At 33.7% G+C, this 24,595-nt stretch overlaps 4 protein-coding genes across 4 annotated transcripts; 3 read left to right on the top strand and 1 right to left on the bottom strand.

Moving 5' to 3' along the window:
• The first annotated feature begins 2,016 nt into the window (after nucleotides 1-2,016).
• Nucleotides 2,017-3,655, top strand: LOC106364155 (UDP-glycosyltransferase 72E2-like). The gene has a single exon (XM_013803781.3). The coding sequence runs from the start codon at nucleotides 2,100-2,102 to the stop codon at nucleotides 3,534-3,536; it is 1,437 nt and encodes a 478-aa protein (XP_013659235.2). The 5' UTR covers nucleotides 2,017-2,099; the 3' UTR covers nucleotides 3,537-3,655.
• A 9,094-nt stretch (nucleotides 3,656-12,749) lies between these two features.
• On the top strand, nucleotides 12,750-14,268 carry LOC106364156 (homeobox-leucine zipper protein ATHB-53-like). The gene is made up of 2 exons (XM_013803782.3): nucleotides 12,750-13,455; nucleotides 13,897-14,268. The coding sequence occupies exons 1-2, from the start codon at nucleotides 13,015-13,017 to the stop codon at nucleotides 14,131-14,133; spliced, it is 678 nt and encodes a 225-aa protein (XP_013659236.1). The 5' UTR covers nucleotides 12,750-13,014; the 3' UTR covers nucleotides 14,134-14,268.
• Nucleotides 14,269-17,827: 3,559 nt separating this feature from the next.
• LOC106366288 (serine/threonine/tyrosine-protein kinase HT1) lies at nucleotides 17,828-20,051 on the top strand. Its single transcript, XM_013805875.3, has 6 exons — nucleotides 17,828-18,159; nucleotides 18,783-18,918; nucleotides 18,997-19,192; nucleotides 19,293-19,414; nucleotides 19,488-19,643; nucleotides 19,729-20,051. Exons 1-6 carry the CDS (start codon nucleotides 17,897-17,899, stop codon nucleotides 20,044-20,046), a joined length of 1,191 nt encoding a protein of 396 aa, XP_013661329.2. The 5' UTR covers nucleotides 17,828-17,896; the 3' UTR covers nucleotides 20,047-20,051.
• A 121-nt stretch (nucleotides 20,052-20,172) lies between these two features.
• On the bottom strand, nucleotides 20,173-22,204 carry LOC106366287 (zinc finger protein ENHYDROUS). Its single transcript, XM_013805874.3, has 4 exons — nucleotides 21,956-22,204; nucleotides 21,458-21,854; nucleotides 21,114-21,376; nucleotides 20,173-20,952 (listed from the first exon to the last, which is right to left on the bottom strand). The coding sequence occupies exons 1-4, from the start codon at nucleotides 22,077-22,079 to the stop codon at nucleotides 20,267-20,269; spliced, it is 1,470 nt and encodes a 489-aa protein (XP_013661328.2). The 5' UTR covers nucleotides 22,080-22,204; the 3' UTR covers nucleotides 20,173-20,266.
• Between the last annotated feature and the right edge of the window lie 2,391 nt (nucleotides 22,205-24,595).

Below are 24,595 nucleotides of genomic sequence, written 5' to 3'. Positions count from 1 at the left end.
ATATAAAATATAAGATTTAATTTCATTGTTTATCCCAAAAAAATAAGTATTATATCTCTATAACTATTTTATGTGTATACAATATTATTTAATATGAATTTTGCTTTTTATGATTGAAATTCGATTTGATTTTACATACTGTGTTTACTTTCTGTGATACCGTACGTTTTCATATTTCATGACCCAATTGGTGATGTTATTGTATTGTATCCATGATTAAAATCCGGTTAATGGTACGTACGCTTTCTATAGACAAAAAAGAATCGAGTTGCATAGATTCATATGTTCCTGATAAACATACAAGATTTATAAATTAAATTAGGTTATCTGTTTATATTTTAATTCAAATTGTGTCGATGAACGGAATGGTGATAGAATACTAAAGGTAAAAATAAAGACTCCGACTGCTCTTTACTCCAGATCTCAATATGGTCAACTAGTGACCATCGTGCACTGCACTCTGTTCAATATGTTAAAAACAAAGTTTAATTACACCGACAAAACGATTTTATTATATTTTTTAATTCAATATGTAATCAGTATGTAGCATATTAGTCGAGTTTCGATAAATCATATATAGATAATATACTTTGGTATAGTTTTTTTTTTTTTGCTAAAATAATATACTTTGGTATAGTTAGGTTCCATTTGTATATTTGGTGGAATCGGGCACATCTTAACCAAACCTTTTGCATTAAAAAGTTTATTATCATAATCTTAACATACCGTAACAAAAATCGTCTTTATTTGCATTTGAAAGTAAATTTATGGAATAGTAAGAATTACTTTACAATTTTATAGATTTTCTCTTATATAAATATACTAGGTGTCTTGTCCGCATATACGGACTTAATCGTTTTACAAATATTTATTAGTTTATTTTTCTAATTCAAAATCAGAATAATAACTTATTATTTATGTTTTCCAAAAAATTAAATAAATATATATGTTTAATTAAATTTATTAATTGTTTTATATTTTATTTTTAAAATTTAGAACTGAAAAATATGTTTTAAGATAACAACACAATATATAAAAATTATCTTATTGTTTTAAGAAGTTAATATTATTAATCAAAATTCGTTTTTGATTATATAATTAATATATATACATAAAATTCATTAAGGGTAATATAGATATTTACCACTCTGACTTTGTTTTATATTTTATTTTTTAAATTTGTAACTGAAAAATATGTTTTAAGATAACAACATAATATATAAGAATTATCTTATTGTTTTAAAAGGTTAATATTATTAATCAAAATTCGTTTTTGATTATATAATTAATATATATACATAAAATTTATTAAGGGTAATATAAATATTAATCACTCTAATTTTCAACATGAGAGTTTCGTTACTAAAAATTACTTCGCAAATAATAGTATAGATTAGTCACGTTTTATATTTATTTTTGCTCCTCAATATTTACAACACCAAATGCAACAGTAAACCCTTTTTTTTTTTGTCAACAATGCAACAGTAAAAATATAAAATACTTTTACAAAGAAAAACAGTAAACCAATATAAAAAAACATTAATCGTTATGAAACCTTTCGGTTAAGTTCATTTTCTCCAATAAAGCAAGTTTCATTGTATACGTTTTCCCATGCATTCGTATTTTGTAATGTTTCCGATACAAGAAATACTAAAAAGAAATATCAACTTCTTCAAACATTTTAGATAGTTGATTCTACGCACACAATCCTATTTTAACTAGTGTCTAAACGTTTGCTCAAGCATCTTTACTGCATCTCAGCATATTTAATAGTATAGTTTACTAATCTTCATTCTAATGTATTGGTGAGAGTAAGACCATGTGCACCCTTTAGATGGTAGCGTAATAAAACAAAAATATACACCTCACACTATAATAATAATTAAGTGGTTAACTAATTCAAACTAATCATAAGTTATTATAGATTAATAATGATTTCTAATTAAGACTGGGCACACAAATTTTCAATGTTATAATTTACAACTTCACAAGCAGTGATAAAATTGGCTATAAATGGACCACAACCCCAGTGCAATGAAAACCCATCTTCAACAACAAAACAAAGACATACAAACCAAACAATTAAAAAAGAAGTATCAATGCAAATCACAAAACCACACGCCGCCTTGCTTTCAAGTCCCGGAATGGGCCACATCATCCCGGTGATTGAGCTCGCTAAACGTCTCTCAGCTAACCACGGCTTCCGTGTCACCGTCTTCGTCCTGGAAACCGATGGAACCTCAGCTCAGTCCAAGTTCTTAAACTCCACAGGCCTGGACGTTGTCAATCTTCCTTCGCCGGACATTTCTGAATTAGTGGACCCTGCAGACCACGTGGTGACCAAGATAGGAGTCATTATGCGTGAAACCGTTCCAGCCCTCCGGTCCAAGATCGCTGCTATGACACAAAAGCCAACGGCTCTGATCGTCGACTTGTTCGGCACAGATGCTTTACGTCTCGCATCGGAGTTCAAAATGTTGACGTATGCGTTCATCACTTCCAACGCACGTTTTCTTGGGGTTACTATATATTATCCAACTTTGGAAAAAGATGTCAAAGAAGAGCACACGGTGCAAAGAAAACCACTTGAGATACCGGGATGTGAACCGGTTCGATTCGAAGATACGCTAGATGCATACCTGGTTCCGGACGAACCGTTGTACCGCGATTTTGTGCGTCACTGTCTAGCTTACCCAAAAACAGATGGCATTTTGGTTAACACATGGGACGAGATGGAGCCTAAATCATTAAAATCCCTTCAAGACCCGAAACTTTTGGGTCGGTTCGCTCGTGTACCCGTTTACCCGATCGGTCCGTTGTGCAGACCGGTAGAATCATCTAAAACCGTTCACCCGGTTTTGGACTGGTTGAACCAACAACCTGATGAGTCGGTTCTCTACATTTCCTTCGGAAGTGGCGGTTCTCTAACGGCTAAACTGTTAACCGAACTGGCCTGGGGACTTGAGCAAAGCCAGCAACGTTTTGTTTGGGTGGTTCGACCACCGATTGACGGCTCTTCTTGCAGCGCGTATTTATCGGCCAACGGCGGCGGAACAAAAGACAGCACGCCGGAATATCTACCGGAAGGGTTCGTGACACGTACCAGCGATAGAGGTCTGGTGGTCCCATCATGGGCCCCACAAGCTGAAGTTTTGGCCCACAGGGCCGTTGGCGGGTTTTTGACTCATTGCGGTTGGAACTCGACGCTAGAAGGCGTGGTTAACGGCGTGCCGATGATCGCGTGGCCGCTTTTTGCTGAGCAGAATATGAACGCGGCGTTGCTCAGCGACGAACTAGGAATCGCGGTCCGAGCGGAGGAGGCAAATACTAGGTCAGAGATTGAGGCGATTGTGAGGAAGGTTATGGCGGAAGAGGAAGGTGAGGAGATGAGAAGGAAAGTGAAGAAGCTGAGAGACAATGCGGAGATGTCTTTGAGCAGCGAGGGTGGTGGTTCGGCGCACGAGTCGCTTTGCAGGGTCACGGAGGAGTGTCAACGGTTTTTGGGACGTGACAGGGACTTGGCACGTGGTGCGTAGGGTTTTTTAAACTCTTTTGTGTTTGAAACTCTGTCATTTTCCAAAGTTTTTATTCCCATTGGATGGGTGTTTTCTAAACTTTTATTCCATTGTAATATAATAATAATCCGTGTTTGTCATTATACTAGAGTTTTAGACTTTTGTAATCGTATTTCTCAACTAATGTTCCATTGTAATATTGAATAATTCGTGTTGTTTGCAGTAAAATAACATTGTATTATAAAATATGTAGCATATTTTTACCAAAAAAGTATGTAGTATATTTTTATTTTTAAATATATAATTTGATTGAATGAAGTTTACAAAAAAATATATATATAATTTGATATGTCATGATTTGCCAGTGTCTTTTGAACTAATATTTAAGTTTTTTTTTTCTGTTGTCACGTACAAACTTTTTTTCTGTATCCACAAGTTTATACATTTTACTGGGATGACACTTTGGATTTAATGGATGCAAAGTGTGAAACGTATAAGCTATGATTTGAGCCTTGCCAATCATGGTCCCAGATAGTGTAGACTTCAAAATAGATTGTTCAAAGTTGATCAAAATTCAAGATGTTGCACAAAATTTCAGCTGAGTCTTTAATCATTTAATGTAGTTTGCTTTATTATTTTAGAAACACAGCTATTTACACCCTTCCAAAAGATTCGTACTGTGTCCACAGATGATAGGGTAATTGTTTTAGCCGTCCGGAAATAATCAAGCTGATAGGGTAATAACGACGTTAAGATCCCTTTTTCATAATCTATTACTTAACTCGATAACGATCTTCTAATCAGATCTATTCGCTTATGTCACATCTAGTTGACCTTCTAGATGCAATAAGCATTTTGTTAAGGAAAAAGGTGGTTGTCTCATTATCATTCACTAACTAGTTCCTTTTTATTAGAGCAAAATACCAGAAAACCCAAAATTTATATCTTCTAGATGTGACATTTCCCAACTCCATCATTTTTCTGTTACTTTGGAACCATATTTTAGGGACCAAATCAACTAAAGAGAATAATTAACTTATCATGATGACAGATTCCAACGTTTGATAAATAAATAAAAATAACTTCGGGAAACTCTACCAGTTTTTTCAAAAATATTATTTATATTTATTTTGATAAAATTAATTACTAAATAATACTACAATAGATATAAAACATTATATCTCCTATATATTAATTGATGATCATTTAAAAAGTTACAACCTTAAGTTTGTACTAACTTAAAACATATTATGCTTATGTGTCACTTAATTAGGATATCAATTTAGTTTACGTGTTAGCTTAATAATCAATTAAAAAAATGTTGGTCTAAATCCAATAATTAGCGTGTATTATTTCCTTAAATAAAAGCTGCAGAATTACCTAACATAATTAACGTATATATGATAATTAATGACTATGAATAATAAAGATTTGATACAATTTTTGCATCCTTCTTCATTTTTGTTTAATTTTATATTATTAAAAAAATTAAAAATCACATTAACCATATAATAAAAAATAGATTTTTTCTTATATGTTATATTTTGAGTTTTTTAAATGACTTTAAATTAAAAAAATAAAGAAACCTTATATGATATATTTTAAAAAATTTAAAACGACTTTAAATTACAAAAATGAGGAAACCTTATATGTTATACTTTTCTTATATGTTAGATTTTTTTCTTATATGTTATATTTTGAATTTTTAAAACGATTTTAAATTACAAAAAAATATAAGTTTTCCTTAAGCATACGACTAAAAGCATTAAAATGACATGTATCAATTCGATGGTTGATCTGAAACCTTTCAAAACCGTATGGAAGATAAATGTCAAAATAATTCAACTGTAGAAAAAGTACTGTTCATTTTTTCAAGAATATTTTCTGTGGAAAAAATAAGTTTTTTTATGTCATAATTTGTTTAATGTCCAATCATATCATTCCATGATATATTAATTATAGTTTAGTTCTACAATTTTTAATAAAAATTGATTCGGTCTATTGGAAAGAAATTATATAATAACAACAAAAAACATTGTATATGTATAAATAAAATGATCAAATATATATAAAAAATTATCGATAATATATAAAAATAAACTTATTTTGCGCATGGACGCAAGTCTTATCCTAGTTTGTATTTAAAGCAAACAAAAACATTATATTTTATAACTTTGCAATAGCTTATCAGTAGAGGAACTCTTTCTTTTCTCTCTTTCTCAAATTTTGTCGAGAAGAAATTCCACTAGAAAGTTTCAAAGACGATGGCCTAAAGTTATTATGCACCTGTCCACGATATATGTAGCCAAATCCCAAATACATGATTTTTAGATAATATGCAATTGAATTATTATTCATTTGTCATGCATTATACCGTGAGCGGTGAGACAACAACGAAACTAACATATTATTTGAATGGTCTTAGGATTGATGGAAAATAATCAAGCAGTGTTTACATAATTTACAAATTAACAATCTGACTGGGTGTTTAGTAAACGTAGTAATAGCTCAGCAGCCTAAATGAAATATTTTGATTATCTTGCAATTTATCATGTATGGACTGGACTCTATACCCTCCGAAGGCCCATATTTTAATGTCGTCATCATACTGCACGAAAGTGAACGACTACGGGCCATATTTTAATGTCGTCATCTATGAATGTTTCGCGCAACTGCCTTGTATATCAAGTTTCTTTTTTTCTGCAAGTAACAAAAAAAGTTATGAATCTAAAAAGCATAGTTTACCAGATCAGAGTAAATTAAGAATATTTAAAATGATCACATTAAACGTCCATCAGTAACATTTCCGAGTTACAAAAAGCATGCAGGCACCACCACTATATTGTATGTAACGCGATATGCAATTTTTTTTTGCATGTAATACCTACAAATTCTATCAGCAATAATCGGACCAACGTTAAAAAACAAACTAACCCACCCAACCCCAATCGAATTCAAATATGGGTCATTCCATTTTTTTCCTAGTTGGATCTAAGGGCATGATTAACCCCAGTTTATGAGCCGGGGTTATTACATTATAATTTGACATTTTTTGTTTTTTGTTTCTTTTAACATGTTTTAGTTAAAAAACGACTTTTATATATCTTCTTTAAGAGATTGTTTTTAACTTTTTCTTAGTTAACATCTAAAAAAACTAAGAAATGTCTCTTAACCGAAGCTAAGAACCTCAGTTAAGAGACTGGGGTTAATGATAGTCTAAGATAGTTTCTTTTGGTCTGTCAAATTTTCTTTGCGCTAGATACAGTGTTGCCGACGGAGCACGAGACTTGTTTTCACATTATTATTAAGTAAACAACTTTTATGTTAGGATTGTTAAATCCATGTCCAACTATTTATTATCCGATTAGTATGATATTGTCCACTTTGGACCCAAGAGGCAAACTCGCATGAATTTACTTTTGGTTTCCTTCCCAAAAGGTCTCGTACTAATTGGAGTTGGACATCTCTTTATATATTAGACACTATGGAACTTAGTTTGTTATCTCACATTCTCCCCCTCAAACTAAGGAATACACTCATCTCGTGTCCCACAACTGTCTTCCATGATCTTTTGACTTGATCTCTACCACACACACCTCTCATTCCTAATTCGAAGGGTACACATTCATCTCTCGAAGAGTATTTTGGTCTTCTTGCAGATTTCTCGTCAACCTGGCTTTGATACCAACTGTTGGGATTGTTAAACTCCATGTTCAACTCTCTATTATCCGATTAGTAAGATATTGTCCAATTTGGGTCTAAGAAGTAAGCCCGCATGAATTTACTTTTTGGTTTCCTTCCCAAAAAATCTTGTACTCATTGGAGTTGGACATCTCTTTATATATTAAACGCTGTAGGGCTTAGTTTGTTATCTCATATTCTAAGCGTTATTAAAATACTATTCCAGTTATATGGATTAATACTAGTTGTTATCATGTCATGTGCTTAAAGTTTTTTTTTAAGATATCTTTTATAAATAGTTGCCTTCCTCCAACAGGAGGTACATCAGATACAAAGTATACCAACACAAAAGAAGGTAGCTACCAGCACATGATATCTAAGCTGAGAAAATGAGAGAGTTGATTAGGCTGGATGTATTTGAACAACGATGCGAGAAAAGAATCACCCGCTGACTGAGGAGCTGACCCTCGTCATGTGCAGTTGCTCCATGTTTGTAATTTTGTACGAGAATACTGCTCGGAATAAAAATGTTTATACAAGCGGACGATGGGGATCCCCGTGAATTATCAATTCTTTATTTTTCTCTTTATTTTAATCGTGAATGTTTATATAAATTAATATTAGAATCTTTACTTAGTATCTTAATACAAAGTTGATAACACTTTATTTTTCTTGGTTATGTTTAGTATCTTTAACTATTAAACTTAATTTACAGTAGTCGACAACGTTTTTTTTTTTATGAACTTTAGCTTTCAGTAGTCGCCAACGTTTCACAAAGAAAAGATTGACAAATAAATTAAGGAATTATAATGATGATGTTACTATATATATATACTTTATCAAATGACAATTACGAGTTTAATTTGTCTACTATAGATATCGCAAATTCTAACAACCGATTTTGCGACTGTTCACACAGTAGTCGACTACAGATATACTATATATTGAATTACTAATACACAACATTCTATAGTATTGTTTTAAAATGATAGGTACAACGACTGTCATTTGTATTAACTATGAGATTAGTTATACTATAAATATAAAATAAAGGCGGGAAATCTGACTTTTTTTACCCGCATTTTGTAGCTAGTAAGTAGGGTTGGTTAACTTTGACGTTTTTAACTGAGACTCGGTTATTATTTATCCGATAATTTTGAAATTTTAGCCAAATCAGTCCAAGAAAGTATTCCATGGGTATACGATAAGTTTACATTGTGGACTAATTAATTACTAAACAATGCCCTAGATCGTGGCGTAACGTAGGGGTTACTACTGGTCAAGTTTAGCCACTCCGGTTTTTTCATGCAATTTTACTTTTCTCTTTAAAGATTGTCGAAACATCATATTGCATTTGGTATTTACTATCTACATGGACGGATTTGAATCAGTCTATAAATTAGTTGCTGGATCCAAAACTACAGATCGAAAATTTCTATATCATATCTTGGATGTATGATAAGTTTCCATCCCTGCAGCACTTGTGATCTCAAGATACTCTTGCTGAACAAAATTATAATTAGTGCTAATCAGTCGCCAGCAATGTCAGAATACAATCGGATAGCTATAGTACGTTGATTAGTTGGTAGATAAACTTTCGATTAATTAAAGAAAGCAAAAACGTATGGAATCTTTCTACTTCTTTATCTATCTGTTACGTAAAGCACTGAGAGAGTTGGAAGTGCGGGAAACAAGGAAGGCAAATGTTGGGATAAACATGACATTTAATTATTTTAATTAATCAATTTGCTTTAATGATAATTAACTTGGATTAGTTTATCTAGAATAACATTACTCCCTTCGTTTTTTATTATAAGTCGTTTTAGAGAAACTTTTTTGTTCCAAATTATATGTCGTTTTCGGTTTTCTATGTAAAATTTATTAATAATTAATGTTGTATGACCAATAGTAATATATCTTCTATTTTTCTATTGGTTGAATTGTGGTTAGGTAAATAATTAATGATGTTTTTGTTTAGAAAATATAAGAAATTAATGGTTTTCTTAATCTACGTGCATAGCTGTAAAACGACTGATATTAAAAAACGGAGGGAGTATTATATAAGTAGAAGGACAAATAAATCGTAAGTCCCAACTCAAAAGCATATGACTGATATGAGAAAAGGAATCTATCCCGTGCCATATGCGCATCTTCTTTCACATTTAATAAGAATTATTTTCTCTCTGTTTTTAACTTTTTTCCTATATATGTAAACCTCTACGAGTATAAGAAATAAACCCTAATTAACGACTCTATGATTTTATCGTTACTGTCAAACTATAGTTTGACATTGGTCCTTGGGTTTGAATCCCTATTTGTCTTGAATCCAAAGAGTAAACAAACCTACGCAAACTCCAAATCTTATCCATATATATCTGTTTAAGTTTTAAACTTTTATTCATACATTGTACATATCAATATTGAACTATAACTTAGTTAGCAAAAAAATAAAAATATATTGAACTATAACTTAAACCAGCCACATCTACCCTCTTAAAGTCTATTCAAGACGTGACCTACCGGCTACCGCTTAATGGTTAAGACTCAATATAAATGTACAATACAAACTGAAGTTGGCGCATATAGTTAGCTCTGCATTGTGTGTTCTTTACTTATGTTTTATATATGTAATATTCTTTTAAAAAAATTTGTCAAACATATATGTATATGCAAATTCTTTTTTTTTGTTAAACAAATATATATATATAACGGACTGTTGTTCTATGCAGAAAGCATGTCGCTATCCAAATGCGATTAAAGAAATAACTTTATAGTAATATTAGTCATAGATAAGAATCAAAGAATGGACTGGAATTTTTGTTAGTTTCCATACAGAGGTATTTTATACCGTTTTGTATTCATTGTCTATTTTTAAACTAATAATTGTGCTAAGCTAGATGAAAGGGAACTTTTGAAATCAATCGATGTAAAAGCAAGAGAGCAATTTTCACCAACCATATGTTATTTTCCGAATAAATAAAATTAATAGAATTTGTTATATGAAATAAATACAAATTACATATGCTCGTTTTACTTTCCATTGTTTTACTATAGACGAGTATATAGTATAATATATTTTAAAGCAAATTTAGTTTTTTAAAAATCAATAACCAATTCAAACTTAGCAAAAATAAATAAATAACCAATTCAATTATAAAGAAAAAAAACAAAGGGTAAGTCAAAGATGGAAAATATGAGAGAAGGAGAGAGGCCCGGAGAGAAGGAGCGAAGGTGAGATAACACGTGGCAGAAGGAGAGTCGTGGACCAAAGAAAAAGGAGTATAGGAGGACGACACGTAAGCAAAATAGAAAGCATTGGCCATGTGACCTCTTAACTTTCCATCACTCATTCACTTGCGTGCAACTTGTCTTTGTCACCCACTTTCCTTCCGTCCGTCATATATCTTTTATTAATTAACATTCCAATTTCCAAATATCAGTATTTATGTACTTTGTGTAAATGGGAAACCCTACCACCTATCAATTTACAGACAACGAGATTTAAATATCGCGATCTTATTATACCTCTTAGTTGATCTCGTGTGTTCATCATCCCTGCATCCATACCCGTAGTATTATGTACATGTACATGCACTGCTTCTGCTTCCACATATGTCACAAACCGCTCTTTAACAAAACTAGGTTTTATTTATAAAACACGTACGTAACGTTCAAGTCGAGATGTAAATTTACACCGTGTGCGTCACTTATGAGAGAGAAAATGATGGCCCGACAGTGTGCCCACTATTATATAATCATACATATCTAAATGTTTGTACGCCTGACCCAAAAACTTTATGTGAATGTGAGTTGTATGATGTGTCTTCCTCCAATTGTGAGAATAGCTATGGTGGGGGCGGGAGGGGGGGGGGGGCACACAACCAAAAGAATCATTGTCGGTTTCATGTTCTAATTGGTGGAAGAAAAATCAAACTTAAATTCCCCGAAATTTCTGATAAAAAAGTATATTCGTAATATTAAAATGACAGTGTTATAACGATATTGAGAGTTGAGACAGTCTTTATATTGGTAACTAGCATGTTTAATCTCCTAAATTTACATTATTCAAGTCATTGCTAGAAAAAATACAGAGTTACGTGAAATATTTTGATACATTGATCCCTAATTATTGTTGTCTCTTTCTTTTTGAACCTGCAACGAAAGTGTACAGTACATAAGTTGAGTTTTATTCTCGTCCCCATTTGAAGACCATGTGAAACTTACGTGCAGAGCCGTCACTCAATGTCGGAATACATTTTTATTTTCTTCCTATGTGAACTATTAATTTTTTTTTCTAATTATATCCGTTCCTATGATTCTTGTTCGTTTCCTAGTCCTTACCGCATTGCACACCTAAAAGAAGCACAATGTATATATAACATTTTATTCTAATTTTACCAAGTGTCCATATACTAGTATTTATTTTTCTTTTTTAACAACATATACTATTTAAAGCCTTCAATCATGTCATATATATATATATATGTATATTATATTTCTCCAACATATCATGTCTAGTTTACCTCTCGTTACATGTTACATGGTTCCTCAGATTTGTTTTTTCGTGAAACATATTCATGGATTTCTATCTTTTAAGGTAACATGATTCTTTGATTCATTTCATTCTCATGTATACATATTACCTGTGTTTTTTTTTTTTGCATACATTATAGTTTATGACTATTACTTTCTATATTAACAAAGCGAGTAAAATCACAACCGAAGAAAGAAATTCCGTTATCCTGATAAAATAAAGAGTTCTTATTGATTCGCATATGTTCAACGTAAAGCAGGTTATGTTCAGTTGATCGCAGAGGGGAATAAATAACACTATTGGTGAAGAAAAATAGAGAACGATGCTTCAAAAAATTAAAAATAAATCAAAGAGAATTCAGGAAGATTCGTGGTTATAGTCACCATACTAGTACAATAATAAATCTATAGGGAAAACGGAAAAAAGGAGGAGCACGTTGCTTTTCAAATGGAAATGAGTGGTCTCGAGCTCCGAAAACAAAGAAAAGAACCCTATAAAATTGACTAATTAACAGTATAAACTAATATAACCAAGGACATAGACAGTTCGCATATGCAATTTGTAGACAAAACAAATTAAATTAAACAAAACATTAATGTCCAATAGTTATCCACATATGATAGGATCACTTGTTTACCTACTCCTGAATTTAGTCTGCTTCGGGATCCACACCACGTCTCTTGTCCACAATAGTCAGACACCTCATTCATATGTTTTACTACTTTCGTTGAAACACATATTATGAAGGAATGCGTCAATCCTTTTCCCCGGCCATCTTGCTTGAAGCTCTTATTTTCTTTTTTGTAATATACATTTTCCTACTAAAAGCAAAGTGATAATATGTATATAAAGACACTTTTGGAAGTATTTCGACAGACATATGTATATGTTTGATAAGTTATTTTACCAATTGAATAAACTACAATAACCAGCTTTTCAATTTAGTATATTGAACTAAGAATATCCATATAACTGAACATGTATAATGTATTGTCCTCTAAGACCCCTAGCCCCTGCATATATATATCTGAATGTGTATATCATAGTCAAACAACCATTTTAAATTCAATATATTGTCCTAGCAAAATAAAATATCAGATGGCATAAGTGTAAAAAGAGAACCCAAGAATAAGGTCACAATCTTCCAGCTTATAAAAACCATCTCATAGGACTCAACCTCATCAAAGTCATAACACTCTCCTTCAAACATAGTCAGAGAAAACACAGCAACTATTGTCTGTAAAAAAACAGAGAGAGAGAGAGAAAATAGTAGAGAGAGCGAGAATGGATCAAATGGTGTTGGGCTCTCAAGTGTACCCCTACACAACACAAACCCATAGCCAGTGCATCATCGTTAACCAGATCGATGGAGCACCGTCAGGCGACGGATCAAAGCCGGTGAAGCGGAGGAGGAAGAGGAGAAGCAAAGGGTCGTCAGCCACCAACGAAGATGACGTGGCGACGATTGGAGCGATGTTGAGGAAGAGGAAGTTGACCGATGAGCAGATGAATATGCTGGAATATAGCTTCGAGAACGAGCACAAGCTTGAGTCAGGGAGGAAAGAGAAGATCGCCAGAGAGTTAGGTCTTGATCCCAGACAGGTGGCTGTTTGGTTCCAGAACCGCCGTGCACGGTGGAAGAACAAGAAACTCGAGGAAGAGTACGCCAAACTCAAGAGCCAACACGACACCGTCCTCCTCGGCCAATCTCACCTCGAGTCTCAGGTATACATTTTTATCTTCATCATTAAAAAACCGAGAAATTTTTTATTAAAATGACTAATTTTACCCATTCTGGATATTCTTGAATTACGTATGATATTTTTCGTGTTCATAACTATACTCCAGAAAGGAGTATATCTTAAGTGGTTATTGGTTAATTAAGCTGTTCAATATTTAGGCATATGTGAAATTTAATGAAATCAAATTTTATAACCATTAAGAGTATCTAATAAATCCTGTGGGCTTAGGAGGGGTCTAGCTAACATAGAGGCAAAAAAATGTTGATGGTCAAAATACAATAATCTTTTATCTATTAAATTATGTTTGACACCGTACGTTGTTTGTTACAAAAATTAAAATTGTAGGAGTACATGTCTCAGTCTTTACTTCTTCACTTAATGGTTGCAACTGGTATTAATTATTTGTCTACAATTTATTCTGCAGGTACTAATACTGACAGAACAGCTGACCGAAGCTCAAAACGAAATTCAAAAACTTTCGGAACGACTTGTCCAAGAGACGTCAACAAACAGTTCAAGTTCATCTCTTTCTGTTGAAGCCAACTACGCACCTATTGAGTTCGAGTTTGCCCCGGTGGATACAAACTACAACATCCCATTTTACATGATGGACAATAATTATCTACAAAACATGGAGTATTGGGATGGCTTGTATGTGTAATTTCAAAACTAAATGTTAGGAGTCTATGTATGAAAAGCATGTTCTTATAATTTGATGTAGAAATAGATGTCGGCCAAGTTGTTGTAAATGTAGTGTTATTTAAGTATTTACTACTGTATAAGTTTCGTTTTCACTCTTCACCCCTTTTCCTCTAGTTTCATAAATATAAATCTGATATAAAGTAATATCTAATTATCTATGATAATAGTATAATACACATAACTAGGTGATAACCCGCGCCCTGCGCGGAGCGAGAAAATTATTAATGTATTATAAATTTTAATATGTAGACATAATTAAAATTATAGGCATAGTAAGAAAAAAATATATGTAAGAAAGTACGGTTTATACCTAGGAATTTTAGTATGTGAATATAATTTTACATTCGATGTTCATGAGCATTAAATTGTATATTTGTTTGCATGTGGGTAAATTATAAATATAATATTAAATAAAAAATCCTCAATAGTCTAATAAAATATTAAAAGAACAATGTATAAAAAACAAAAAAAAATTAAAAATTCAGACAAAATAACTGCTGCCAAACTGCAACCTTCAGAAGTCTTCGTTTGCAATCCTATTATGAGCAATAGAAAAGAGATCATGTAGAAATTTTAAAAATATTATTTAACAAAATCTGTAAATGCATGTATTACCTCAATTGTAAAGCATCAATTTCTGGAACACCAATGGGGTCGAAAACAATTTTGGAAATCTCATCAATGTTAGTAACCCTCTTAAGTCGGCCTTATTAGCAAATTCAGAAAAATATTAGGAAAATATACATATAATATCAGCTCCTATTAACATATTATATATACAATAAATACAATAGATTACCTTGTCCCCAATTAATTTGCCAAAACTGTAAAACACATAATATTATGTCTGCATCTATAGAATTCCATAAATCATTGAAAACATGAGCAAGTGCACCATAAGCGACACACTTAATGACGACGTTACTGTTAAACAAAAAAAGAAGGATTCAAACCATGTGATACTATACAGATGTATATCTATCTTTTTACAGATATTGAATATTTACGGGATGTGTAGTACAAAAAAACGGATTTTGTGGTCGATGATACCATTATTTCCGTTTACAGGTTCCATCATTTATTCTTCAAGAAATCCAACTCCTATCACTTGACCATAAATATCTAATGGATAGGCAAAAAAATTTACACATATTTAGATACTGCCTATTATCAATATGAACAGATTCATCGATTATTTCACTGCTCTCAATTTCATTTAATTATATAGAAGAGAAAACATACCAATAGAAAACTTCGGATGATGTAAGCCGCGGTAGAGATCATCCCAGTTTGGAAAACAATAAAAGCTGGAATGTTTTATAGGATCGATCTTCAAAATGACAGAGGCTTTAGTGATGTTAATATTGTATCGGTTCCTTGTCAATCGAACACGCTCTGGTATGACATGGGATAGCTCGAAACTTTAATTTCATAGGAGTGACCTTCCTCTAATGGCATATCAGCTGAAGCCTCCAAATCTCTAACCAAAGTGGCTTGAATTGTATTTCCCTATGTGAAACACGTTGAAATGTATTAGTATCTTTCTAAACGAAATCTATAATATAATGTAATGAGTTGAAAATGAACACAGCTTACCTTCTCATCTCCAATAATCAGAACGGTTTTTTGGAACCCTGACCCGACAACCGTCGGCCCCTTGCAGATGACCTTAACACGAACTGGATGCAAAGGTTTGTCAAGACTCAGCTCCGAAACTAATCTATGAGTACCCATGGCAATAGAAATTACAGAAAATGAGATAATGTTTAACACAAACGATGTTATGACTAAGAAAGTGTAGTATATATATCGTTAAGAATTACTATACAATAAGGAAATACAATGAATAGGTGTAGGTATTAATTGGGACGTGCATCACGCGGGATTGATACAATTTTTTTCCATAAATTGTATATCCTGATTGTTAAAATCATCACGTAAATGATCAGTAATATATGGTAAATATATATTGTAAATATAGAAAGCGTATTTATACACATTTGTAAGAAATTTTCCTTAACAGAGAAGGGCAATAAATCGATATATTCAATACTTCGCACCAAAAGTGGTAATAGGAAATAGCATTATATTGTTATATACGAATCAAAGATATGATGTGAAATGAAATCATATTAACTATAGTTGGTGCGATGCCAACTTTCATGTGAAACATTAATAGTTGTTGTTCAATTATACATATGATACATATGATGCATATCCTTGAGGGATTAATGTGAAACATTAATAGTTGTTGTTCAATTATACATATGATACATATAAAAGAAATCATATTAACCATATGAGGGATTAATGCTCCTCTTTAATCCCATATATTACATTTACCTTATTTGGTTATTGCGTGATTCAAATTGGCGTGAAATATGTACTATCAGATGCGTGTTGGTCAAGCGTAAATAAATCAGGAATATGAAATATTTTGATTAAGGTAATGATTTCGATTATTTGTAATTTTGTTTCCTTTTATATGCATTACATTATTATTGTGTTTCCTTTGAACTTTGACCAATTAAGCGATTTGAAATGTTGCATAGAAATGATCATCGAAAGAAGTAGTTGAAATTTCGAAAGATGTTGCATAGAAATGTTCATAATTCCAAGTTTCTTATTAAAAAAGTATGATTATAATACTCATTGATATTAGTAAAAAAATGTTGGATTCAAAAAATGTTCAAAAAAATAGGATAACAAACCGTTTTAAAAAATGTTGAAGAATCACTCTCACCCTTTTAAAATTCATTCGATAGATGTCGAGATATATTTGTTGCCTTTTTCAACCGTAAATAATTCAGATTCTACGCCTGTCATAAAGTACCTGTTTGTGATTAAAGCGGATTGTAATGCAGCGGTAACAAAACCGATCGAGTTGTAAATAAAGCATATTGTATAATGTATATGTCCAATGGCATTTGGTTGTAAATATTCTAGTTCACAAAGGGTTTTTTTAAAAAGCTAGTGAGAGTGGCTTAGGTGATGACACCTAGGAAATGACACTCATGTAATAAACACATGAGGCCAAGGTTTATTTCTAATGATGTTTCTCCTTTAATAAGAAAGGGATTAAGAGATGATTCCACAGGAAGTAGATACAGAAACTATCATCTTTTGTTATAAATATCAGATATACAACTGAATATATAGTTACCATATTGGTTTGATATCTAACTAAAACAGAAACTCTCAATTTCATCACCTATACGTTTTCCATTAATAAATTACAAATCTTGTATAGATAAAGTTTTTTTTTGTCTTCAACTATATTCAAAATGGAGAGCTAGATATATATATTTCACGGATTACTATAATTTTTGTTAATGATCTACAACATGTTAATTTATCAAATAAACCACCACGAAACAATGAACAAAAGAAAATCCACCATGTTCATTTGTTAACTAATCTTCATCTACAAGATTTTAATTTAGTCAACAATCTTCGTTTTATAAAATTGATTATAACACGGATATTATAAATAAAATTAATTGTGTGTTGAAATCTGTTATCTAGTCAAAACTTATATAAAGTTTCCTCTTTTCCCTCCCGTTGCCATTTTGAAAAAAAAACAAAATTTCAGAAGAGGTCCCCCAATTTGATATAATTTATAGAAACGCCCCAAAACATTTCGGATATATAAATTAAAAAAAGCAGCGTCACGATTACTCTGTCACTACTCAACCTAGTCCGTCTTGGTCGCTCACCTGAGAATGAGAATGAGAGCTCGCGGGTACCAAATAGCTCCGTCATCAGAGATGATGCCGTTGGAGGAAACGCTTCATCCGAATTACCCTTTTCTCATGTCCTCGCATGGTCTCAAGTCCTTTGATTCGCACGACGGCTCACTCTCAGACCTCGATTCCGACGATCAGTTCCCTCTCAGCATCAACGCGGAGTTGCTCGTCGATGCCAAAGACGTTTATATAGGGGAACTGATCGGCGTAGGTTCTTCCTCAAAAGTCTACAAAGGATTGTGCGTTTCTTTCTTTTAAAAACTTCTGAACTTTGTATTTTTTGGTTCTGGGTTTTCTTCAAAATACGATTTTGTCATCGTTATGGGTTTTGATATTGTTGAATTCTTCAAAATTTCGATCCTTTATAAGAGTATAGGAAGTTTCAGGGTTTATTGTCCAATTGTAACTAGCTGCAGTTTGAATTTTTAGTTTTGACCGTGAAAGGTGGGACCTTTAGATACTGCTTAGTGTTACTGTTATTTATGTAAAACCTGCGGCATTGTTGAAGGGACAAGGGGTTTGTTACTCCAAACTTCGTTTTAGTACTGGATTAAATAGATTAATGGTATGTGATGAAGGAAGGTAGGAGGAAGTGTTATGTAGTCCAAGCTTTACTGTTCCATTAGGTGTTTAGTTTAGTTTATGTAGGTATGGTTTTATTGAGTAGGAAGACTGTTGTATGGTGTTTAGTTTATGTTACAGAGAAACTATGTTTTACAATCTTAATCAGTAAGTGCTTCATGAAGTGTTTAGTTTATGGATGGTTTTATCGAGTAGGAATACTGTTGTATGGTATTATTATCTTTCAACTGAATTATCATATTGGGTTGAAGAACATTTCTGTATGGATGATTGATAATAGGTTGAGGAAAGTTAACCCCGTCTCGGTGAAGATATTCCAGCCTGAAAGAGCATCTTCTGTTACCATTGAGCAGAAGAAGAAGTTCCAAAGGGAGGTTATGTTGCTCTCCAGGATTCAACATGAAAATATTGTCCAGGTAAATTGAGTGTTTTCGTATGTTAGCCCCTATATCAAAGTATTGTCAGCTGAGATTTTTTTTTTTTTTTATGAACAGTTTATTGGGGCATGCATAGAACCAAAGCTGATGATAATTACTGAACTCATGGAAGGCAACACTCTTCACAAGTTTATGTTGACTACTCGTCCAAACCCTCTTGATCTCAAGCTCTCCATTAGCTTCGCCTTGGATATCTCTCGTGGAATGGAGTTCTTGAATGCAAATGGCATCATTCACCGTGATCTGAAACCTAGTAATAAAATGATTCAATTTTAGTTTAAATATATTATCACCAGTAGAGGTGAGTGAAGATTTGCGGAATTGAAGTAAGTTTGGTACTTAAATGGTGGCAGGGAATATGCTGTTAACAAAGGATCAGAAACATGTAAAGTTGGCTGATTTTGGACTTGCTAGAGAGGAAACTAAAGGCTTCATGACCTCTGAAGCTGGTACTTATAGATGGATGGCTCCTGAGGTAAATAATTTTTTTCAATCTTTTCCATATGGTAAAACACAAAACATGTTTGATTTCTTTTTTTTACTCTCAGTTATTCAGCTACGAGGCGTTTCAAAATGGGGAAAAGAAAGAGTATGATCATAAGGTGGATGTTTACAGTTTCGCTATTGTCTTTTGGGAGTTGCTTACCAACAAAACCCCATTCAAAGGAAAGAACAACATCTTTGTTGCTTATGCTGCCAGTAAAGTAAGCAAAGCCAACATCCTTTTTTAACCTCAAAAAAATCACTTGGAATCAAATGACACTGATCTCTATCTATGAATCTCTTCAGAATCAGAGACCAAGCCTGGATAATCTTCCGAAAGAAGTTGGTTCTATCCTTGAAGCATGCTGGGCAGCTGATCCTAAAGCTCGTCCTGAGTTCAAAGAGATTACAGTCTCACTCACGAAATTTCTTAGAAGCTTATGTTCAGATGATGGTAATGCTTCACCAAATGCAGCTACCGAGGACTCAACAAGCAAGCTGGTTCAGGAACGTGTTGTCTGCGACTGCCCCGGGCTGAAGATGAAGAAGAAAAAGAGAAATAAAGTGGTGAACATGATGGTTCTTCCGTTTATTCAGATGTTCAGAAAGTGTTTCTTCAAGTGATGAAAGTAAGAAGAACACTCTCTTATAGCAAACACAATACGAACTTGATAATACGGTAAAAAAAAAATCATTTTTTGTTGTTGTTTATGCTTAGCTACTAGAAGCTTTTATGTACTAAGCTGGGAATAACAACACTACAAGCTTTCACTATAATAAGATTACTAAAATTTGATACAATACTTTAAAAACCTAATAACACTAGTTCTACTTTCATTGTCTCTTACGAACTTCTACCAATGTCTTTGTCTGATAACTCTCCACTTCCAAACACATCCATTCCACCGCCACCTCCCCACAGAGCAGAAGACAACCCACCACCACCCGGATTGTTATTACCAACAGCTCTTCCCAATCCGAGAAAGTCAAGTGTTGTCTGCTTCGGATCAAACACTGAAGAGTTCCCCATCATCAGCTCTTTCAGACCCGATCCGCTACTACAAGGTAGTCCCAGGCCAAGACCAAACCCGGGATCGTGGCTGCTGAGTTCCATAGGTGAAGAAGTAGTCGACACTATGCCTAACCCGCGGAGCAACGAACCTCCTGAACCAGTGGAACCCATTTGTGCAGCTTTTTGGAGCAATGCGGTTGCTGAGATCGCTGGTTGAGGAGGAGGAAGGAGAGGGGTTAGAAAATGTGGTTGTGGTGGATCTTGTATTGTTGCTCCGAACAAAGAAGGACCCGTCGTGGAGAGACAGAGAGATATGGGCTCCATGGAGGAAGATGGTGGGAATAGACTTGGGGAAGGTGTTGAGGAAGCAGCATATAAACTAGGCGATGAGGATGATGATGCAAACAAGCCTGCGTACACGCTCTTGCTGTTGTTACTCTGATCATTGCTCCCATTCAAACCGATCGTCCTCGGAGCTTCCTCCATAATGACTTCAAGAGTGTTGTTTTCTGGTTCATCTGCCAACAGAGATGAGTCATTAGTATTGTTAGCTAATAAAAATATAAGGGCGCTACAGACAAAAACCAACTAAACTCCAAGATCATCTTGAAGTTATTCAAGGCGACAAAAGCTGTTCCCCATTTGCACATCAAGCAGAGAGTTTTGTATTATTATGTACCTGAAGAATCTCGAATCGGCAGAACCGAGGAGGATACGATATTGGCAGGCTGAGGCTCAGTCTCAGTCTCAACGGAAACAGCCGGTTCTGGAACTAGAGCAACAGACGGTGGAGAAGGAGGAGGAGAATCAACGGCGGCTGGAGATTTCAGTTGAGATTCAGAGACTGTTTCAGGGTAAAGCTTCTTGCTTTGAGTATGATTCTTGGCACTCTCCTCAGCCAACACATCACAGAAAGCTCTGTGCGTTATAAAGCTATCTCTTCTGCAAACAAACAACCACAAGTTAGTAAATAATATTCAGACAAACTTTTCTTTGTCGTTTTGTAAGAAAAAAAATGCAAACCTAGAAAAGAGAGTTCCACAATCGCATCTATACTCCTTACTACCGCAAATCTTGGAATGAGCTTTCCAATCCGATTGAACTGCGTAACTCTTGGAGCACTTCTCGCACTTAAACTTCTTCTCGCCGTGTTTCCGACAAAAGTGTTTCTTGATCCCAGTGAGATCACCAAGAGCACGCGAAGGGTCGTGATGAACACAGCCGGAGACAGGACAAACGTAGACTTTCTTCCTCACTTCTTTGCTCGATCTCTGCCGAAGCTTCCAGGGTAGGTTGTGACCGCGACGGTGGAGCTGGAGGTTCTGGTCTCGCTGAAACCCTTTGCTGCAGATTTCGCAGACGAATCGGTTCGTCGCCATGAGAGTTTTGGGTGAGAGAGCTATCACCTCTGAATCTGGATCTGATTGAGTTTTGAGTTTAAACCCACAAAAAAATTAAAATTAGTGAATCAGTTCGAAAAAAAGAGAGTAAAGTTTTGATTTTTTTTTTTGGAAAAGTTACCAGGCATTCCGGGGAGGTTACGTTTCTTCTTTGCGGCGGATTGTGGAGGTGGGTTTTGGTTTCCGGTGGAGGAGACGCTTGCGTCGCCGGAAACCGTAGAGGAATCATCTAAATCAACCGGCATGTGGAAAAGACACGATTTTCTCTCTGTTTAGTCTCTCTCTTTGTCTCTTTCTTCTTGAGCTACCAGTCAATCAGCTTTTCTGTTCTTTCTTCGATTTTATTTTGGGAACGGTGTAAAAAAGTAAAAACATACGTAAATTACCTTTTTCACCTTTTTGTTAAAAAAAAGGAAGAGAAAAGTCAAAGAAACGAGTGTGTACTGAAATGAAAAAAATGGCATGTGAAATTTATGCAGTGCCCAATGAATGCATTATCAGGACTTTTATTATTTTTCTTTTGTACATGTTACGTAATCATCTGGCCATGTATTTAGTTTCTTGGATATGACCTATACATTTTCTATTTCAGTAATTGTGTGGAAAATTGATCAATTTGCTAATTGTTAGTCTTAATTATATGGATTATATAAAGAATTAAACTTCAACTGATGAAATTTATCCTTTGTAATAGAAGAAAAAATAAAAGACTGTCGTTGTCTTGGGCCGAAGACAAAGGAGGGATTACCGTCCGGTTGTCGGACGCAGCCTCAGCGAAAATAATTTCCAAATTTTGTTGTTGAACGAATAAGAGCATTGGACCAACTCCGCAGCGTTAAAATTAAACACTCCAACTAATTTGACCGTGGATTTTGTCGTGTAGCTAAAATGTGAAATCGCGTTTGGTTTTGTTCTTTCTTGTCTTTTTCTGTTTAACGAAACTATATAACCCAACTAATGCAACGTTTGTCTGACTGTATTGACTTTTGACGTTTTTGGTGTTATTCGTTCAGCTTTTGTTTTAACGTTTTCATGCCTTGTAGGCGTCTGAGATGCTCTGATGCTGCCGTGTGGTTTTGTTTATCTGAGTTACATCCGTTGGATAACACATGACGGTGACATGTGGAAGAGAAAATACACAAACCAGCTTGGTTTTCTGCGTACTACCGCCAAACCGCCTCTTCATAAGCTCGTTGTTAAAATACAAGATTGTTGTTGCTAGTATAAAGTAATTATCCATTATCAATCCATTCATCTTATTGGGCCGGAGACTGTTGAGCTCTATCTAGTCCTTGAATGGTTTAGAGGGGGGCTTCTTCTGCTTATGCATGTAAAATTCGAAATGTTTGCAAGTTATTTATATGACTTGTGTAATATTTGGGTCGGGCCAATTATTGAAAAAGACAAGACTGTCACTGGTTTTTAACGAGTAGCCCCCACGGAAGCAATGTTCATTTACCACACACTTAAGTGGGTTGAAAATGCTTTAATATGTTGACTAACTTCCAAAATAGTTATTAGTTATTTTTCTCTGCACCTATTGATTGACATCTTAAATATCAAATCACCAGCATAAAAAATTAAATATGGATATCAAATTCATCAAACTAATCAAGTAAGTAATTAGTTGATAAAAAAAATCAAGTAATTAAGTAATTTATTATGTTTTAAAAACATTTAATTCTTTGACAAAAAAAACATTTAATTCAATAAATGAAATTAAAAAAAATTTCTAAGTTAATTTGTTTGAATTCTGGTATGCCATATTGTTCACATAGATAACAGAATCAACGATTTTAAACCGACACTGTTACAAAATAATTTGAATCTTTTTTTTTTTTGGAACAAAATTGGTATCTACTTCCATGCGTTGATCTTGACAATCTTAAAGATAAACAATACTGGATACATAGCAAGCTTTATTTTCTCAATCAGATACTTGTTGCAAGATCCTTAGTGTACTAATGATTAGGAGTGTTGTAATTAAGTATTTGATCCACAGACTCTCGTTGATATAGAGAGAATTTGTCCATCTGAAAATCTTTCAGCGTTTTTTTTTTTTTTTTGTTTATCTTTGTGTATCAAATAGTATTTAATCGTGTGATCTCTGTTTTGTTTGATTTACTTTGTGTTGCAGAACAGAACGTACGGGAATTGACAAAGACTATGAAACTTGAGGACAAAGGAAGAACAACTCAAGTCTCTAGCCGAAGCAGCCCTAATTTTTTTGAAGAAATTACATAAACACATGTCCCCAAAACTTTCGAAGAAAACTATACAGACATAGATCTAAATTTTTTTTTTAAGTTCTGAAATTCATATAATTTTTTCTTACTTAAAATCTTTAATAAATCGACGAAAACTCTTTTTTTTTTGTGCAACCCAAAGACTCCCTTAGTCTCAGACTCTCAGGGCCTGATCCTAGAAACGGCCATCGATTGAAATAAGCTTCAGAGCTTCTTGAAATTTGAATTCGTGGGAACTTTATTAAAGGTAGTCATAGTGGCCGACTGGCCGGCTATAATGGCGTAATCATACATATACTCCATCATGTCAAAAAGATCAATCTCATCAACATCTCGCTACAAAAAAATCCATGATTAGTGTTATTTTTTCTTGCACTAGTGGTATAACTCTTGCCACTAAAATTTCGTAACTTTTCTTTCGGGCTATTATTGGGCCTTGAATGATAAATGTCCCACTTTTGTTTGGATTATACATTTATCTTACGCTCAAAGCTCGGCCCAATTGTCCAAAATAT

The sequence above is a fragment of the Brassica napus genome, chromosome A9, assembly GCF_020379485.1.
Source record: "Brassica napus cultivar Da-Ae chromosome A9, Da-Ae, whole genome shotgun sequence".
NCBI lineage: Eukaryota > Viridiplantae > Streptophyta > Magnoliopsida > Brassicales > Brassicaceae > Brassica > Brassica napus.
Note: the sequence above shows the minus strand (reverse complement) of the source record. Positions and strands in the feature narration are given on the sequence as shown.

Coding starts and splice junctions, on each gene's coding strand:
- LOC106366287 (XM_013805874.3), bottom strand. CDS start 22,079: ATGCCGGTTGATTTAGATGATTCCTCTACGGTTTCCGGCGACGCAAGC. Junction 21,855..21,955: donor TAACCTCCCCGGAATGCCTG/GTAACTTTTCCA, acceptor AAACTCAATCAG/ATCCAGATTCAGAGGTGATA. Junction 20,953..21,113: donor GCCGATTCGAGATTCTTCAG/GTACATAATAAT, acceptor CTCTGTTGGCAG/ATGAACCAGAAAACAACACT.
- LOC106364156 (XM_013803782.3), top strand. CDS start 13,015: ATGGATCAAATGGTGTTGGGCTCTCAAGTGTACCCCTACACAACACAA. Junction 13,456..13,896: donor AATCTCACCTCGAGTCTCAG/GTATACATTTTT, acceptor TTTATTCTGCAG/GTACTAATACTGACAGAACA.
- LOC106364155 (XM_013803781.3), top strand. CDS start 2,100: ATGCAAATCACAAAACCACACGCCGCCTTGCTTTCAAGTCCCGGAATG.
- LOC106366288 (XM_013805875.3), top strand. CDS start 17,897: ATGAGAATGAGAGCTCGCGGGTACCAAATAGCTCCGTCATCAGAGATG. Junction 18,919..18,996: donor AACATGAAAATATTGTCCAG/GTAAATTGAGTG, acceptor TTTTATGAACAG/TTTATTGGGGCATGCATAGA. Junction 19,415..19,487: donor ATAGATGGATGGCTCCTGAG/GTAAATAATTTT, acceptor TTTTACTCTCAG/TTATTCAGCTACGAGGCGTT.